This window comes from Protopterus annectens, chromosome 2.part0, assembly GCF_019279795.1.
Source record: "Protopterus annectens isolate FY-2018-M chromosome 2.part0, PAN1.0, whole genome shotgun sequence".
NCBI classification, from domain to species: Eukaryota; Metazoa; Chordata; order Ceratodontiformes; family Protopteridae; genus Protopterus; species Protopterus annectens.
The window spans coordinates 1,661,187,650-1,661,207,805 of NC_056728.1; the positions used below are offsets into that span (position 1 = coordinate 1,661,187,650).

The window sequence follows — 20,156 nt, forward strand, 5'->3', positions numbered from 1 at the left end:
TGGTGTGTATGTGTGTGTGTGTGTGTGTGTGTGTGTGTGTGTGTGTGTGTGTGTGTGTGTGTGTGTGTGTGTGTGTGTGTGTGTGTGTGTGTGTGTGTGTGTGTGTGTGTGTGTGTGTGTGTGTGTGTGTGTGTGTGTGTGTGTGTGTTTGTGCGTGTGTGAGTGCGTGTGTGTGCACGCGCGCGCGCGCGTGTGTGTGTGTGTGTGTGTGTGTGTGTGTGTGTGTGTGTGTGTTTTACTCATAACCTGTTTGTTGTTTTTTGTGTCTGTATACAAGAGTCTAGCCTCCAATGCCACTGTATAACTGCATCTCTCACATACTAAGTGGTTGCCAGTGTACATAAGGCAATGGCTACATTGCCTCCGGATCCCCATGTCCACCAAGCTAGATGCAGGGATAGCAAGAAAGTGCCTGTCCATGGTTTCACGTCCTTAATATGTTCTTTGCAAGGGAACCAGATGCTCTTTGAGCAGTGATAGTCCTTTTTGCTGTAATAAAGCAATCTTGACCCAAATAATCCTAACTAAATGTGAAAATACTGCTCAATGTGCAAACTAGTTGCTCTGTGAGTAGAGTGGGACTGAACTAAAATTCTGAGGTGACTGAGTATATAGAAGGCACCACTAGCCAATGCTGCACAAGGAGCAGCTTTGCACAAATGTGAGGTTATATATGAGCAGACAGAAAGCAAGTTTTACACTAGCTATGTCCTAACACTAATCAGTTAAGCACAAAATAAGCTATCCACCAACAAGTACCAGCTCAGTTAAATGAAATCAGCCCTCTCCTGCTACAAGAATGCAAACTTTGACTCACTTAATGCAAAATGACTGGTTTGAAGTCCAAATGTTAAGGAACCACAAACAGATGTCTAATACTAGCTGAGAAAGACTTGATATGGTGTATTTAAATGCAGAACATCAAACCTTACAGCAGTTAGAAAATGCAACTTTTAACTTTAAAGACATGCAGAAAAACAATAAATAGCTCAGAAATCATTCATAGTATAATGAAAACAAGCAATGCAGGTGCAAAATGATACTTATGTTTTTCTTGCCAAGGAATGGATTTAGAGATTTGAAAGTACACAGGATATGATAATCCTCCTAACTGACAGGACTAGCACAAAGCCTAAAATATGAGAACATTTAGAAGGACCATTGCAGTATATGAATGAATATCAAGACATCTGCATATCTTAAGGACCACCCATAGGATTCAGAAAAATCACTTGCATAAATATTAGGTTAGGTTACTCAAACCATAAAAAATGTGATTCAGTGACAGCGTTAGCTTCAATGAGTCTTATTTGTATATCTCTGAGTTACATATTTTCACTGCTAGCGTCATCGGCCTTCTGCAATAGTAGTGTACACCGTGGACCCATGCACATAGTTGGTGCAGACAGCCCCCAAACTCACACAGACATACATTCAGACATTCCTGCAAACACACACACACACACACACACACACACACACACACACACACACACACACACTTCCACATACATGCACAAACTCACACACATCCACTGTCGCATCTTCACTAAACATTGCCAAACTTACCTGCACTGTGACACCTTTCATTAAAGTCAATGGATGACTGCTGTCTTTTTTCAGAATTAAATTTTCCAGCCAACTGTGGTAGTTTTTGCAGCCAAGTAATTCTCTGACTTGCTTGGCTGAGTAAAGCACTAGCTACAGGCATTTTTCAAAATGAGAACATGGCTGTTAGCATTATTCTTGCCCATGGATTGCCTCATTGTCATATACCATGAGCCAGTGGGGCGAGCCTCCTCACTCCTCCTCACAAAAAATCAGTGTGGTGGTGTGGCCTCAGGTTTGGAAAGGGTTAATGTAATCTATCTATATTAAAATCAGAAAGGAATGTAGAATAACAGAAAAATATGTTCAAATTATACTTCGCATTACTTGACCGCTCTTTTGAAAATGAAAGTGTATTTAGACTAGTAAATGGAAAGTTGATGTTGAGGTGATGTTACAAAGTTCAGGTTGACCCTTATTAGGCTTTGTTTAGGCTACAAGCACAATAGGTTAAAGGTAGGGTGCCTTGTGATAGCACTTCAAAGCATTTGTACTGTAACTTGATTTAGAATGAATGATCTGGTAGGTAGCAGTGGATTATAATAGGGCCTCTTAAGGTGGCCACTCAGGGTACACAGCTTCAGGGAGCCCATGACCAGCCAACAAAGGGAAAAAACATGCTTTCTTATCAATAATTCTCAGCACTACTAACTCATATTTTGTTTGCTTATGTGCTGAACAGAAAAGAATAGCTTTCAGGAAAACATGTATTGATTTTTGTTTTATTTAAAAAAGCCTTAAATGACAGACACCATGAGGAGTTACTTGTGCATACATTTGGTGCTTACCCTTTGCACAAACACAGCACATGCTCCTGATGCTGTTCCCATCAGGTCTCTTTATTTGTTCATGTTTTTATAAGTTTCTTTACTTAAGAGTACATATATCAATGGTCTGTGGAGAGCCTATCTAAGGCACAACAGTTTTCTGCTTGTTTGGAACGGTAACAAGCAGAAAAGCAGTGATTGTAAAATAGTAGAAGTAGGAGTTGTGGACCTTCAATTTCAAAGAACAGCAGTGGGTCAAGTTACATCCAGTAAATATTTTTTAAATCCTTGTAGGCAACCAGATATCAGTGGCATAGAGGATTGCAGTCAATAAATAAGGGAGGTTGACTGTGGGTGAAAGCAGCTAGTCATTTGTTCAGTTTAAAGTCTAACTTAAAAGGAATGGAGAGTATTTGTAAAAAATAAGTTGCCATATTTGCTATGTAGTTACTGTTTATCCCTGTAGAGAGTAATCTCTCCTTTGACAATCATATTGCCAAAGTAGTTAGGAAATCCTTCTATGTGGCCCATCTAATTACTAAGGGGTTCGCATCTAGAAATAAAGAGGTTATAGTACCCCTCTACTCATCATTCATCAGACCCATCATAGAGTACAATGCCCCATTTGGGATGTACCTCACAAGACACTTGCAACAGCTGGAAAGACCACAAAAGCACCTCACCAAGAGGATTACTGGCCTCAAACATATGTCCTATGCAGCCCGACTGAAAAACTCAGCCTGTACTCAGTGGCATATCGCTTACTCAGAGGTGATCTCTGCCTGACTTACAAAGCCATGTCCAACTCAGAATTGATGGACATGCTCCACCTAAAGAAATCCAAGTCACTGCGAGCCACGCGCTCTAGTGAGCTAAACCTCACCACAACAATAAATAGAACATGCTGGAGGGATAGATTCCTGTCACAGAGACTCCCCATGCTTTGGAACAAAATTCCTAGCTACATTAGGCAGAGCCCCTCACTAACACTCTTCAAGAGAAGCCTTGATGAGTGGATGAGTAACAGAAAATACACCCCTGGGATCACTTCATTGGATCTGCTTGACAGAGGCTCAGTTAATCAATGGGGTGGCGAAAGCCGACACACTCTGGCTAGGTTTATAAATACCCTCGGGTAAATAGCCTAGTACCTACCTATGAACCTATGAACCTATGTGAATCAAAATCGATTTTCCATAACGTCCATGCTTTTGCTTCGTGTTTCTAGGCTGTGTCTTATACAATTTGTATTTTCTGGTAAAACATTGAAAATTGCTATCTCTAAATGGGGGGGGGGGTCTTGCTGTGGATGAACACAACTTATCCTCCTGTAATTTGCTCATTTTAAAGTCTAGCATTTGTAGGAAGTAAGTTAAAATAATTATTCTCTGGCTAGTTGTTTAAAACAAAGTTGAAACTGGCCCTGAGTTCACAGAATTTCACCAACTTTACATTGCATTTTTGGTCTGTTCCTCATAAAATGTGCGGTTTTCTAGCATAACAGATATTGCAGTGTTCAGGCTTCATATTTTATTTATTTATTTATTGGCATTTGGTTATCGGGAAGGTACCACAGGGTCATACAAGACCCCTTTTTAATGGAGGCCCAGGGAGAAAAGCTCCAAAAACATATTTAGTGAAAGAGAAATATACAAAGGGATTATAGCAGACCCTTTTTGAGTTCAAACAATATTTGAAGTATAGTAATTACAAATTCAACATAGACTACAGTTCTATGTGTTTATGACAAGTAGCAGTTATCAAAGCAGGAAAAGTCACAACAGGTGGATTGCAGTGAAGAAGGAAGTACTTAGAGTGAGCCAGTTGTAAAAGATTGGGAACATGATTGCAAGAAAAGAAAGAGATCAAGAGATAAATGTCAACAGAGATCTAAAAATACTAAAATACCTGAAAATCTACAAGCTTGAGTGTAAAAGGGGGTGAGAATGATAGCACTGTTAAATGGGGCATGATCAAGGTTACAGAAAAGAAGAGGTTAACGATTCACATCATGGCATTTTTCCTTGGCCATCTTTACCACAATCAGATATTTGTGGTGTACATGGTCAAGTGGCTGTAATTGGTGAAAATGGACATTGGTGGCTTATGTCAGCATTTCAAATTGCCTTAAATCAGGAAGGTGAATACAAATGAACATAAGAATGTGTGTGTTTTTCAAACAAAGTATATGGGATGCTCATGGTTTGAAAACTGCCCAGGGCTAAGGGTACATGTAGTCTGCAACTTCTGGTAGGCTATAAACTGAGGATGCGGTCTGACATCAGGTTGTTTCCACATTTGTCAGATTAGCATACAAACGAGTTTTTGGACATGGCAATTACCTTCTTGAAATTATACCTGTTTGGGGTAGTACATATTCCAAGAAAGAATACAGAATGTCATGTAAAAGGTCCAGAGTGATGCAGCCTTCACTGTGACCCAGATGGCCTATAATTAACTAGTGTCTCAAGTGCTAAAAAAGCCAGACATGAAAGGTATGGAAGAAGTGTCAATTATCAGCTTGCCCATTCCAGGAAAGAGGACGGGCATTCTGCCTTCAGTCTGGCAGTCCCCCAGGAGTGTATATGTGTGGGGGGAGGGTCATAATTTTGTAATTTCATGGCAGAGTGCAAATGAATGCAGCACAGAGGTGACTTGGAGCTAAAAGATGCTATCATCAGTAATACGTGTGATATCAGAAGCTTCACCCAGATAGGACATAAGAACAAAATCCCTGGCATACAAGACATAACTGCTTCATTCTGTCCTTCAACTTGCCTTTCTCCCTCCCAAACTGCCAATGGATGAGGCAGGGCAGTCCCAGCCCATGGTATAGTACCAGGAACACTAAATTAGTAGAGACCACCGCAACCCAGAGCGGCAGATAATCAGATGGAATATACATAAAATAGAATTAAAACAAAAGAAAGATACTTACTGTAAAATTAGTTATGTTAGGTCCTGAAATAATGACTTGTACAGTGTGATTCTACAATTAATTCTTAATCCCAATCATTATTTTTATAGTGAAAAGCAAAGTAATGCATATTTATTCATAGAAGAAGATACTATGTGCAGCCATTTGGTAACACTTTTGTAGTACTCATATTAATCAGTCCTATTTCTTTTTTTTTTCTTGCTGTCAATCAGTTAAAACTCATATGTTTTGGCTAAACTCTTTTTAATCTCTAATGTATACATGGCAACAGTCAGCACAGGAGTTATAAGATTGAAATATGTTTTCAGGAGAGAGAAAGACCCCATTTTCGGGAACATATTGTCAGAAATGTTATTGCTGCTTGTTGATTCTTCATTACCTGTTATAATTTATTTTTGTTAAACAAAGCTATTACTATCTGAGTGAGCATATTATTAAACCACAGTTTAACTAGTCAACATTTGGAAAGTTGATGAGTATATAAAAGATGCTGCTTCTTGCTGCAAGGTCTGCAGCTGTGAGAAACATTGTTCTCCATAATCTTGTAATAGTAGAAATGTCATCAATCTGAATTTCTGCAACAGTGTAAATTTAATTTGACAAATATACATTTTTTTTCTGATGTAGTAAGGTTGGGTGTTATAATCTAGTTAATCCCTGTTAGTGTTAGGAACTCCTTCTGTTCATTTGGGAGTCATGGATGAGTTATAGTAGTAGCCCATATCTTTGCTGTTAGTTTTAACTGTGACACTGGTAAACCCAGTGTTTATTTTTTCAGCTGATATAGTAGGAAGCTAGGACATTCTAGTCCCCCTCTTGTGAGGCCTGCAAAAAGTCAAAGACAGTATAGTCCCTAATCTTTCACACAGTAGCTATGTACTTAATTCAGCCTTGTTTGGTGTCCATTTAAATCATCATATGTGTTTTTATTTTAAGAACACACTAACATTTGTTATTATATCATATGTATGGTTGTTGCAAGCATAGTATAGTCTTCTTTGCTTTTAATTTTTTCGATGTTTCAACTTCCCCACTGTAAAAGACCCTGTTGTCTTCATAATTGTGACACTGCCAGCCCAGTTATCTGAATTTTGTAAATAACCATGTCATTAGTGAATATTAATATGATTCATATGCTTGTCTTACAAATGTAAGATAATTGTATGTTATGTACTGAGCTTCAAGAATGCAACTACAGTGTACCCTATTAGAAAAGAATAAACTATATACCTCTGCAAATGTATGTTTTAATAGCAGAAGCTGGAAATACAGAGTTAACTTGCAAAACTTCAAGAAAATAAGTTGGAATCAAAATGTTTTATGATTGTGTTATCTCTGAGTTTCAATGCAGCAATCAAACACAATGTCTAAAGCTAGAAGTTTTAATATTGTCTTGAAAGTAATTTTAATTACTAGTAGCTGCACATCTTCTCACACAGAGATGATAACATTCTTTTGGTATCTGTAAGCCTGGGAACTGAAGGCAGGTGACAAAGAGTGATGTCATCCAAGCAATGTAATGTTTGATAGTTATTTAAGAACGCTCTCTGAGAAAGACTGTGCCTTTTGTATCTTGTATTGGACCTAGAAATATCCATTCATCATCATCTGCATTTGCCTTGCTAACAGAAAGTAACTAGGCTACAGTGCTGTCTCTTAGATATAGATAGGAATATAGTAAAGATTATCTTAGATGTTTTCTGTATTTATTTGAGACCGTCCTGCAATGCTGTTTTAAAATATTTCCTGTGATTCTGAACTCTGTAGTTACTGTGTTGATTGAGTATTGTCTTGTTCTTTTATTATTTATTATTAAATATATTTAAACCTTTTAATTGTGGCTGGTTTGTTTAGAGCTATGTATTTGGTGACGCTGCACAGGCCACTCCTAAAGAGCCTTGGTCTTGGTCACACTTAGCATTTGAATAATAGTAAAATTACACAGTAGGATTGGTCACTCTTTGTAAGGACCTTTATAGTAGCTGATACGTAGGGTTGGCAGCAGTGATAACTACCTTATAGTCTGGGCAGAGGGGGGTATAGCTAGTAATCCTGTGCAAACCTTCCATGTGTGTGTGTGTGTGTGTGTGTGTGTGTGTGTGTGTGTGTGTGTGTGTGTGTGTGTGTGTGTGTTTGTATATAAATCAAATCTCAAAGTGTGTGTGTCAGCTACTTGGGCAGTGACACGAAGCACTGGTTGGACAGAGAGTGTTCTGAGGGTATTGATCTTAACCCTATACCTGTGCCAGCGGAAAGTCTTATTGGGAATCTGGAAAAAGATGGAGAAACCTGCCCCAGACTCACTGTGATCTCTGTGTGCTCTTAATTGAAATTGTACTTTACTGTGTGTGTACTTGTCATCCTCCCAATGTGTACATCCCTCATTGGTGCTAGTGGTGAGGATTGACCTCCTTGATTATTGGGCCAGTGCAGGGGCATCAATAATGCTACAATGTATATATGTCTTAACTGTCTAATTACTGCCTTTTGTGCTGAAGTCTTTATTAGAAAGGCCTGCTGAGTCCTGATAGATTTTGACAAAATATTTTCTTAGCCATGTTAGAAACAAATATGAACATTTCACAAATCTTAAATATAGCAGGAAAACATACCGTCAAAGTTAAAAATATCTTTATGCAGGTTATGATTTCAAAACTCTTGAATATTTTTTTTTTTCAGTTTGCAAATGTCATATTGTTCTGCAGGGTAACTAAAGTAATTCCAAGTAACTTCCCTGATAGGATCATAGCATCAGCAGCAGAGCTATTTTTCCACTTAACTAGCTTTACAGTGATACTCAGCATATCACATCCATTCACATTGTTTTGGAAACACTGACAAAATACAAAAATTGTTCCTACACTTTCTTAGCAAATTTACAAACAATTGTCAGTAACTTTCAGATCATAGTATGTGGACGGCCAGTATCACTAACAACTTTGTGCAGCTCTATAGTAAATCTATATACCTCATACCACTATCATATTCATGCAGATATGTTAATATTTTTAATATTATCAACTACTGTCACAAATACTTTAATGGAATTCATTAGAGATTTCACATAAAAAGAAGATAAAAAAAGAAGAACAAGTGACAAAATCTTTATAATCAGAGGTAGGGCTCCCTCAAAGACAGCGGTCAAAATTACCAGACGAAATACAGCACTGCTGTGTAAATGGAATGCAAATCCATGCTTCAGACAAAGGAAAACAGAAATTTGTGTGAACTTTGTATATTCACAAAGGCTTTTATTAAAATACACAAAACTTATAGCAATCCTGGTAGTCATAGACCACAGTGTTACTCCTGTCTGCATGACTCAAATCATCTTAGGCACAATCAATGTAAACTGTTTAGTTACATGCCTGTTTATTTTGCCTTCGCTATATTTTGATTGAAATGTATGTGTATTTCCCATTCCTTTTTGTCCTGCTCCATCCATTACACTATTTTTTAGAAACCTCATCATATATTTTCTGAACATATTTCTTTTTTTATGCTATATATTAAATAATTTCGGTTGACCTAGAACTGTATCTACAATGCTGGCTGGGTGTTTTAGCCATAAACAGGAAAGTATTTTGATATAACAGGTTGAGAAAATATTCCCAGAAGTATTTTATGCAAATCATTATAAAACTGCTTATTTTGTCTTTCTGATATCAGTCTGTAACCTTTCTGTCCATTTATTCACATTCGGACACAGGGACTCAGAAAGAACATCACTGCCAGTGGTAGGAGCTGTTGCCAAAAGGGACTGTTTCCACAATTACAGAAAGTGTGATTCAGAGACATATTAGCTGTACTAAGGAAATACCTCATTATCAATTAAACTACATTGTCCCTGAATCGCCCATAATTAACATGAGTGCGAAGCAGCACTTTCCAGAGATAAGCACCTCCGGCAACCCATGCATCACATTACCACAAGCTACCCCACATTCACTCCCTTACACACAGACATTCACACACACACACACACACACACACACACACACACACACACACACACGCACACACACACGCACACACACACACACACACACACACACACACACACACACACACACACACACACACACACACACACCTCTTACCTGGCTGTCTCTGAGTTCAAAGAACACCCCCAAAAGTATCTTTTATTTTTCCCTGCCCTTGTACATCACAGATCCTTACACTCATTCAGTAATGGCAGACATTAGAGTTTCAGTCTTCTTAAGGTTAATAAGGTGCATCATGATGCTAGACCTGTTGCTCTATTAACTTTTTAAGTGAGTCCACATAACAGTTTAAAACTAGAATGCTCCTGATATTGCCTCTTATATGAGCCCTGTCCCTTGTAATTCACACACTAGTGCAATCAGTGAGTAATGCCAGATATTAAGATTTCATACTTTTTATTGAAGAAAATAAAAAACCCATACTACAAATCCTCCTCAGTTAACACAGAGGAGTGGGGCTCTGCCATGGTAAACTGTGTTCTGTGCCAAGGGTGAAGAGTTTGAACTCTCACTTCTAACTTAAGGTGATAGGTCAACAGCATACTTGCCATCTAGTGGTGATGCAGGGGACTAGCACTCTGCTATGGAGATGGATTATGTGCTGAGAGTACAAGGTTTTAGATATCTTTCTCCCCTTTATTTATTTATTTTTCAAAGACTTAAGGTAATATGTAAACTATTCATGGTATATAATACAAGTGCAATGGAGTAAATCTCTGCTACAGAGCCATTTGTGAGTGCCAATGATGCAGGGTTTGAATCTTAAGTCCCTCCAGGACACAATGTAGAGTATCCCTAATGTCTAGTTTTCCAATGCCTTAAATGTTTTTGCAAAATTCATTCTATTAGATTTTTAAGTGCCTTCAGTACATGATATAAAGTGTATCCCTTGCCTCACCCCAGGTATTTCATGTTGCAAAACATATAAGCACCTTTAGAGCTCAATATAAAGAGTGTATTTAGTATAGTATGATTGGTAAAAGTATATATGGCACACTATATTTGATAAGAATATATTTAATGTCAAGTATCCCCCCTTAATATTGCAGGACGTGCTCATTAGTCTGAGGGTGTGTGGATGTATGACAGCCCTGACCCCTCACATACACTTTGATACACACACACACACACACACACACACACACACACACACACACACACAGACACACACACACACACACACACACACACACACAAACTCACACTGATGGATGCACTCACCCCTACCCTACCTATCCCCTAACTAATCTAATGTGATCATCCAGACAGACACATACATGTGCGCACATTCACACAAACACACACAGATATACCTCAGGCCACTCATCCCTCTGCATACACTCACACAAGTAGCCACACATATGCACATATGCACCCAACACTACTCTATCTTTCACTAAACTCCTTGGCAGCTAACTGTAACACAATCTCACCCATTGTAAGTAATGGGTAAACACAAACTTTTGGTCCAGTTAATTAAGTCAGACAGATGAGCTTACTTATGCAATCAAGCAATTCTCTGAATCTCTTGGCTGCATAAATGCCTTATCACAGGCATTTCTTGGGACAGAGCACATAGCTAATTAGCATAGGCCACTTCCTGAAATGCTTTTGCATATGCCACAGAGACAGCCTACCACTGTGCTGTGCTGTGCAACACTGTGGTAGGGCTGTGTCTCTGAAACAGAAATAGTTACAGCTAGGGGCAAAATGGGCTTAACCCTTTGCAGTGTAAAATGGGCATAACCCTTATGGTTACCTTTCTGAATTCCACCCAGAGTAATATATTATTCTTCTGATGAATTATCTACAAGATTTTTTTTCATGATCTCAATGTCTCTCTCAAAACAGAAACATCAATATTTTGTAGTTTTTATATGCTTTTCTACAAACACATTATAAAATATAGCTCTATTATTTGTGATTAAAATTAAGTTCTTCTTCAATGTGGGCAAGTATAAAAATACACACAATTTTGAAATACAGAAGGCAGCTGATCTGCTGGGTCCACTTAGGTGTTTCAATTTACCATAAACACGTTCCTCCAAACTTTGCCCTCAGTATCATAGGTTCACAGGTTCATAGGAGACTACTAGGCTAACGGCTTTAAGACCCCTTACAAGCCTAGCCAATATAATCCAATTTTACCCAATATAAGGCTCCTAGGTACAAAAAGATGGCATGGATTTATGCATATGCCTTGAATATCTTGAAGACTGACCATGTTAATGACAGAGGAGCTACCTCAAGTATCCATTGATCTAAATTACATTTGAAGAGGGCCAGGGAAGGGCTCTGCTTGATGTGAATAGGAAGCTTGCTCCAAACAAGGTTCTGTCCATTTCCTTGTTTTTTCTGCAGGATTCATTAAACTCCTCCCATTGAACTGTATAGTAATACCAAATCAGAGTATACATTACTATCCCTTCCCCACATTACATGAAGCAGTATTTTGTGCTGCTTCATATTGCTGTATCTTATCAGTCTTTTCTCATGCCTTTTCTGATGCATACATGGACAGCTGCCAAAACTCCTTTTATACCCATGCTCCTCTGCTTCTTTAACCATCTTATAATGCTATAGTGTGTGTTTCTGATCATCTAGTTTTCCTACTCTGTATGATAATCAGAGATGAGCACAATATTCCAGCTCTGTCCTCATTAATTCCCTGATTTCACCCATTCTGCAGTCCACCATTTGAGCTTCTTCTTCTTCTTTCAGCTTTTCCCGGGTAGGGGTCGCCACAGCAGATCACCTGTCCGCTCATGATTGGCAGTGGAGTTTGACGGTATTGAGTTGCCAGCCTGACCTTCCACAGAAGGCACACACACTCACACTTAGGGCCAATTTAGAGTGTCCAATCCACCTACAGCATGTCTTTGGTATGTGGGAGCACCTGCAGGAAACCCACGCGACCACAGGGAGGACATGCAGACTCTGCATAGAAGACATCCTAGCCAAGGATCGAACCAGACAACCTCTTGCTGTGGCTATTGCCTGGTAATTTGGTACTGTCAATTATTCATTAACTATCCCTCTTACTGACCAAATTTCATATGTTTGCAGTAATGCTTTACACTGTTATGCAATCATTTGTGGGTCTGAAAGCAAATGTTTTTGCTCCTGTAATTAGTTGTTGGTCCACATGGTGGAAGTAGATTTGTTTATAAAGGAGAAATAGTGATTGAAAATCTAATCTGATAAAAGTTCCTTTTGTTTTATTTTTGGAACAAAAGCACTTACTAAATTGGTATTCTTCTGGCTTTACCTCCGTTGGCTAGTGCTTTTTTATGATTGATATCATTCTGTTTGCTTGTTGGACAAATATATGAGCATTCTATTGTTTTGTAGTCTTGTTTGTCTAACCACAATGTGTAAGTATTATATACTGTCATCTCTTTTGCTTTGTTTATACACCCTACTGTAACAAATCATTAGATTCTCCTGTACCTTCAACTTGCACATTGAAAAGACATTGACTTGGAGTTTGAGTAAAACTGAAAAAAATAACGGTAAAAGAATAAGATAAACTATCCTTTAAAGCTAGATATTACTAAGACATCCCTATCATCAGGTCACCTGTAACATGCACTTCCTCCTTCAGTGCGCTTCTAATCTAGCAATTTCAATAACTTTCTTCATTAGGAGGAATATATCTAAAGTTATTAATAATCAGCATCGGAGAAGTTGTGGTCCTTTGCAGCAATCATAAAAAACAAGTTTGTTATAAGCTGCAATCCAAACGAAGCTCAGACTCCCAAACATATGTAATAAAAGAAAATTACTTTTTTGCAACACTTACATTTTGTTTAAGACTGTCAGATATGGTTCTGAACATTATTTTGCCATTCATGTGATTAAATCCTTTTACTGTACTAAATAACCCTCTTTGTTTTATGTCCTTAATCTGTAAAACAGGTGCTCCATGTTTCTAGAATTTATTAACTTTCATTTTGAGTTCCAGTGAAAACAAGTACTTATATTTTGAAAATGAAGAGGTGAGATAACGTCCTTTATCAGCTGGACTTAGTTATAATGTATTTGCAGAAGGTGCATATATATATCTGCTATTAGCATCACATTTCAGATGAAGGGAGATAGAATTAATTTGTGTTTGTTCTTGGTGGGCATCCAGGTAACAAGTTTCTAGCGGTTATTCTGTAATACAGCAGTAAGACAGAAACTATAAAACTATAATGCTTTAACATGCATAGCTAAGTACAACAAGGCCTGTTAAGTTTTCTGATACTAGTGCTGACAGATAAGAAATTGCATCACTAATAAATCATCTTTAAGATAGTTTTTTTCCTTAGGATTTATGTATATACTGTGTTTACAATTTGTTCTATGGAAGAGTAATATGATTTTCAAATTAAATGTTTCTTGAGATGTGCATGGCATTATATTGTTTTGATTAACAGTGTTTCCTTTTAGACATCTTTCACAGGGCACAGGTGCATATGCCTTTAATTTATATGCTGTGCAAATATTAAACATACAGAAATAATGCTGTTAATAGTGTTTCTGAATTTATACATATGCAAGTAAAATGCACATCTAGAAATGTAGATAAAGTAAAATAATTCTAAAGCAGTTTACACAGATATACTTTTCATGCCTCTTAGCAAGTTTCATATTAAGAAAGTGCTGTTTATTTTTAATTTTAGAGTCTGACTCTTTTGGAGACAGATTGGGGACAGCTTAGAACAGCTGACTGACAGAGATATAAATGGCTAGGGGATTGCTAGGCCTCAGCAGGATAGGCCTACTTCAGAAAAAAATGTAATTGTTTCTAATCACTGCCAAGCTGCATGAAGTCCAATTTCAGATATAGCTTTAGTACTGATTTGAAGAGGAAAAAGCTTAAGGGGCAACAGGGACCAGACCAGACGATTGTCATCCTCTGTTGGGAGATGAGAGGAAATGCTCGGTTTACTATGATGGATGGTCTTACTTGACATATGTCTCCCTGTCTCATTCTTTCATTTTTCAGACCAGATCGCACAGAACCGTAGAACAATTGTATGCCCCATGATCGATGTCATCGACCACAATCACTTTGGGTATGAGGCTCAGGCTGGCGATACTATGCGAGGTGCATTTGACTGGGAGCTGTACTACAAACGAATTCCTATTCCACCGGAGCTCCAGAGGGCTGACCCCAGTGACCCATTTGAGTAAGTAGAAGTGAAAATAAAAAGACAAGTACATAGCATGTACCGACCATGAGGAGAATAATTGGTTTTATCTAGTAATGATAACAGAGACAATGCAGTCCTGCACCAGAATACAAAGGTACTGCCATTGGTATTGCAAAGATTTATTTTCCTACAACTGTGGTGCTTTGATCTTCTAGTGATTTGGTTAGACACTTGGCAAAACATGCTTATTCAGATTTCTAGAAAGATCCATGCTATAAATTACTCCTGAAACATACATGCTCATAGCACAGCAATAAATTATTTTTAAAGCCATGATTCCTTTTCAGAAAGCCATACACAACTGTTTACAACACGGCTCTGAACTGTGGTTGGTCAAACTGCAAATGTCATAACCCAGCTGTGAGAAAACCTGATTGCTAAAATTTTCAGAACAGGTTTTCTTTAAAGCAGGATCATGTGTGACAATGAAATGAATTGTAACAGGGTAGATACATCACAAAAGAAACTGATCCTCTATGCTACAGGTTTAATTTCCCTTTGAAATGCAAAACCTAGATGAAAAGTGGTCAAACTATTCTTACTCCCAAGAACTGGCTGAAATGATCAGCTATTTCAGGGGATGTACACTCCATGCATATGTCGTAAAACATACCCTCTCAAAAAAATAGTACAATTTCTTATTGCAATGTTATGAATGTTAAAAAAAATAGCAGCTGTGATCTGATACTTAACCGGGATATCTAACATAGGAGGTGAAGACCATATGAGTGCTAATAATAACCAAAATGCTACAAAGCTTGGAACTTCTAAATCACTTGTAAATAGGACCTTTTATTCTAGATAGGCAGTATAGCAAAACAGAGCTAGATAAAAGGTTGACACAGATATATATATATATATATATTTTTTTTTTTTTTGCATTCTCAGAAATTCTGTTCTTCTAGACTAAGAGAACAAACCTAAACAGCATCTGGTAGAAAACAATAATTTAGCATTAGTAGAAACAATTACACTCTGGCATTATTACGTTATGCATTGGAATAGAGGGAATTACTAAACATACCACTTTTAAAATGCAGTGCTGTTTATTTTAACCTAGAAGAGATGAGAGTATGAAGGGAAATGTTATTGTTGTTTTATGTCATATAAGCTTGGCACAAGGCATCAGAAGACCAAAGCAATTGTTCGAAAATAGAAAATAACCTAAATGACCTCACCAACAAATTAGGCTGTTTCAGTAATACTGTGTTAAATCATACCAATGTACAGTGTGTAATACAAATAATTTAGAAAAAAAATGATATATATATTTTTAAAATCTATGAATAAAAAATCTTAAACAAAAAGGAAAAATGTGTTGCAAAGTCATTTTATAAATGGACTCTTGGCAAAGTGTTTCAATAACATTTTTCAGAATGCTGGCTTATTAAACTTGGCATTTGGAAAGAAGGAATAGTGTTCCTTTCTATGCATTAAAAGATGTCCCCATAGTCTCATAAAATAAGATTTTATACTGTACCTCTTACTTGTTAATTAACATTTGAGTCAAACTCGCTCCTGCATTAAGCAATACTTGTTTATTGAATTTTAGTAAGCAGATTTTCTCACAACTGAGTAATGACAACTGCAGTTTCAGCAATCAGATTTCAAAACCCTGTTGTAAGCAGCCACCTGTCAGGGAAATGTGACACCACAAGTCTGTGGAAGACTATTTAAGCTGCTTTCATGATCCCAAAAAAAATTTGGGCCTTAATGACTCTACTAAACAATCTAAGAGTAGACCTGGCAGTTGTTACAAGACAAAAAAATATGTGTATAACCTAAAGAATATGGATACATAATGCACGGTCAACAAAAAGATCTGCAGTGGTGTAAAAAGGGGCTTACACTGTGAGCACAGACTAACAATGAGCTTGGACTGTGAGTACAGACTAACAATGAGCTTGCACTGTGAGCCCAGGCTAACAAGAAACTTGCAGTGTGAGCATAGAATAACAAGAGGCTTGCACTGTGAGCACAGGCTAGCAAGAGACTTGCACTGTAAGCACAGACTAACAAGGGGCTTGCACTGTGAGCACAGTTTAACAAGGGGCTTGCACTGTGAGCACAGATTAACAAGGAGCTTGCACTGTCAGCACAGACTAACAAGGGGTTTGCACTTTGAACACAGGCTAAGAAAGGGCTTGCACTGTGAGCACAGACTAGCAAGGGAAGATGTTCACTCAGTAAATAGCTTGGGAGTAATGGAGAATTCTTATTGATAAAACTACATATATTTAAGCAAGATACATAACCCTCAAGTCAGCAAAAATAGATAGCCTGTACCTTATACAGAAAGTCATGAACTGATTTCTTTTGCATGTGTGTGTGTGTGTGTGTGTGTGTGTGTGTGTGTGTGTGTGTGTGTGTGTGTGTGTGTGTGTGTGTGTGTGTGTGTGTTTGTGTGAGGTTCAGTTCAGAAACATGGAAGTTTTTATTACATTAATAATCCCATTAAAAAGTTTCCATTCAGTAACATGGTAGTCTTTAGTATGCTGGTAATACTTTTACAGAAGTTCCAGTCAGTCACAAGACAGTATTTATTGTGTCAGTAATGCAATTAGAGTGGTTTAAGTCAGTCACATGACAGTCCTTACTATGTTAACAAAGCCGTTAGAGAGGTTCTGGTCAGCCACATAGTATCCCTTAGCATGTCACTAATGTCAAAATGTCATCATTTTACCTATACATAAGTATATATGCTATATGCTCAGTCCCGCAAGTGTGAGTATGGCACTGGTAATGCCCCTCCCTAAAGGTGGCCCTACTACTGACCATGAAAACTATAGGCCCATCAGCCTGATGACTCTCATTTGTAAGGGCATGCAACAGATTATAACATCAATATTTAAAAAGTTCATCAGGCTAGATCTGCAGCAAGTTGATTTTGTGAAAGGTAGATACTGTCTAGTTAACTTCTTGGAGAATGTAAGACAAGTTGTTGACAGCGGTCACAATGTACACACAGCTTACCTTGATCTGGCCAGGACATTTAGGTTCATACATTCACAGGTGTGCACTAGGTTAATGACTACAAGACCTTTTAAGCTTTGCTTAAATCTCTAACACATTCTGGTACTTTTGATAAGTGTAAGCAGGAGCTTGGGAGATGAAACATTTACAAGCAGGAGCCTGGGAGAAAAAAATATTTGCAGGCTGCCTGTACCAGTTAGAGCCATAGGTGCCAAACCAGCGATGAATTTCCTGTTCCCCATCCAATTGTCCAAGTTACAGTTGAATTGAGTTAGAAAAGAACTCTGCTTCACATGGATGAGGAGCCTGTTCCAGAGAAAGGGTAGTCTCTGGGATGCATACCTGTCTCTCCAGCAGGTCCTATTTATATCATAGATAAGGTTAAGTCTTTAGAATGGGAAATTCTGGTGTTGTTTGCTTTGCAGATATGCAGCAGGCCCATTAGGGTGGGTTCTGACAGTGTCTTGTATGCCAGGCATAGATCTCCTCTCAACAGCCTGTAGGAGATGGAATAAAAGGATAGGGCCTTGAGGCAGTCTGCATATGATCATTGCTTATGCCCTGTTTTCTTTTAGTCAAGAACATCTGTGGATGTTCCAGTTGTTGGATGTGCCTGGTTAAGTACACATACCAAAAGGGACAATGTACTCAATGATAGGTCTGTTGAATGAATGCCAAATACAGTGGAACAATGACCTCTTTGGACCTAGATGTCATAGTTTTGTTTATAAGTTGCACAGCACAGAATGATTTCCTCACTGCTGTAGACATATGATAGTCAAAGGCTATATTACTGTATATGTGTGTCCCCAAATCCCTGACTATTGGATCAGCTGTTAGTGGTGTTTTGTCAATATAATAGTTAACAGGGGTGGATGACTTCCTGAAGGTACTATTTTGTATTTCTTGGCATTTAGTTTTATCCATGGCTCTGACATCAGTTAATTGTCCTTGTCAGACCTTCTTGGAGAACATTTGTGTTGGTGAGCAATTCAATGACACCTCCTAATTTGCAATCATCTGCTCAAAAAATATAAAATTGTTGCGCTATTTAAACAAATTAAAGGAGTAGCAATAGGTACTGCCTGTGCCCCAGTTTATGCAAATTTGGTTTTACTATTTTATGGGATGGTCCTTTTCTATTAATTGATTAATTTATAGCATGTCTTAACAACAATACTCAGTTTCTTAAATTTACTTCTAATGTTGACAGGACTAGTATAAATTATCTTGACACTTTGATTACTCGGATGGACAAAGGTTTCAAATCTACGATTTATAGGAAACTCACTTTCAGCAACATGTACCTTCACTTTTCAAGTTTCCACTCTTTAGCCCAGAAGAAGAGTTTAGCCAGGGTGGCTTGAAGGACTTCCAATAAAGAAGATTTGGTTAAGGAAATGGAAAAGGTTTCCAATATGTTCATTTCTAGGAGTTACCCAGTAGAATTAGGTAATAATTTAAGGGAAGAAGTATTATGTGCATGGGAACGAAAATGTAAACAGCTTTTAGGAGTGGGTTTAACTAAGAATGATAAGAAGCATGACTGTGGAACAATAATTCCACTAAAGAAATATAAGCAACCATTAGTTTTATAATACAGCAACTGCGCTAAACAAGTAAAATGTATTGTGAGTAATAACTGGAATATATTTAAGGTAAACCCTCAAATTTTCAACCTTGTAGGAAAGGAATCGTTATTCACATATAAAACAGTATTTAATGTGAAAAACATTTTAGAAGTTGATCAGAATATTATACATTATTCAGGCAGGCAAATAAACGGTTTGGTAAAATATGTTTTTTTGTAAACAATGCATCTTTATTTTAAAACTCGATACATTAATTTTAGATGATATATTTAGCAAAGTGCTTGACTTGTCTGACATTAACTGAAAGAAATCTTTGCAGTTTGTTATACTGGAAAAGATTGTTCCTAACCCCGGGGGGGGGGGGGGTGGCAAGTAAGACTGGAACATAAATAACTTTTGTGGCAGCTTCGGTTAAATTCTAATAACACATCAGGACTAAATGATTTTTTTATCCATTTCATCCACTGTTGAATTGTTTATGAACATGTTTGTATAAAAGGTCAGGTTAGAGATTTGTTCCTATTGTTTTAATATATAAAGTTTTATATATAAGATCAGTAATTGTTTATCATAGGTTATAATACACTTTCTGTATTTTGTGGGCAATATGGGAACAGTTTTTTAAGTTTTCATTGGATAATTAAGTAATTAGCAATTTTAATTGTTTCCTCCCATTACCATTCCTATATAAAATAGAAAAGCCTGGCTGTTGACATTGTATTCTGATAAAGTCCTACTAATAGAACAAAAGCCCTAAAGTATTTTTTGTGGTTATTTGGTTGGTGACCGCCTGTTTCCAACATTAGCTTTGATTTGCTATGTCAGAAGAACTTTCAGTTGGGCATTGCCTAAAAAAGGCACCATGGAGGAAGACAATGTTTTGGCTAATATTTGAAAGCCTAGAGGGGAGAGGTGCAGACCATTCCTGGCAAAGCAGCGTGGTCTGTTGTCCATTTCCTTTCATGCTAACAAATATCGCAAACCCATTAGAATGGCATTAGAAACAGTCAATTATTAAAGTCAGTCATCTTTTGTTTATATTGTGACATCATCCTTGGAGAAGGTAAAATACT

At 37.6% G+C, this 20,156-nt stretch overlaps 1 protein-coding gene across 1 annotated transcript in view; it reads left to right on the top strand.

Annotated features, from left to right (window-relative positions):
• The window catches only part of LOC122792867 (polypeptide N-acetylgalactosaminyltransferase-like 6), a 1,270,224-nt gene that overhangs the window by 526,861 nt on the left and 723,207 nt on the right, over nt 1–20,156 (top strand). The window contains exon 4 of the mRNA XM_044060426.1: nt 14,311–14,494. Within this exon, the coding sequence (XP_043916361.1) occupies nt 14,311–14,494 (184 nt within the window). The remainder of the gene's footprint in view (nt 1–14,310; nt 14,495–20,156) is intronic.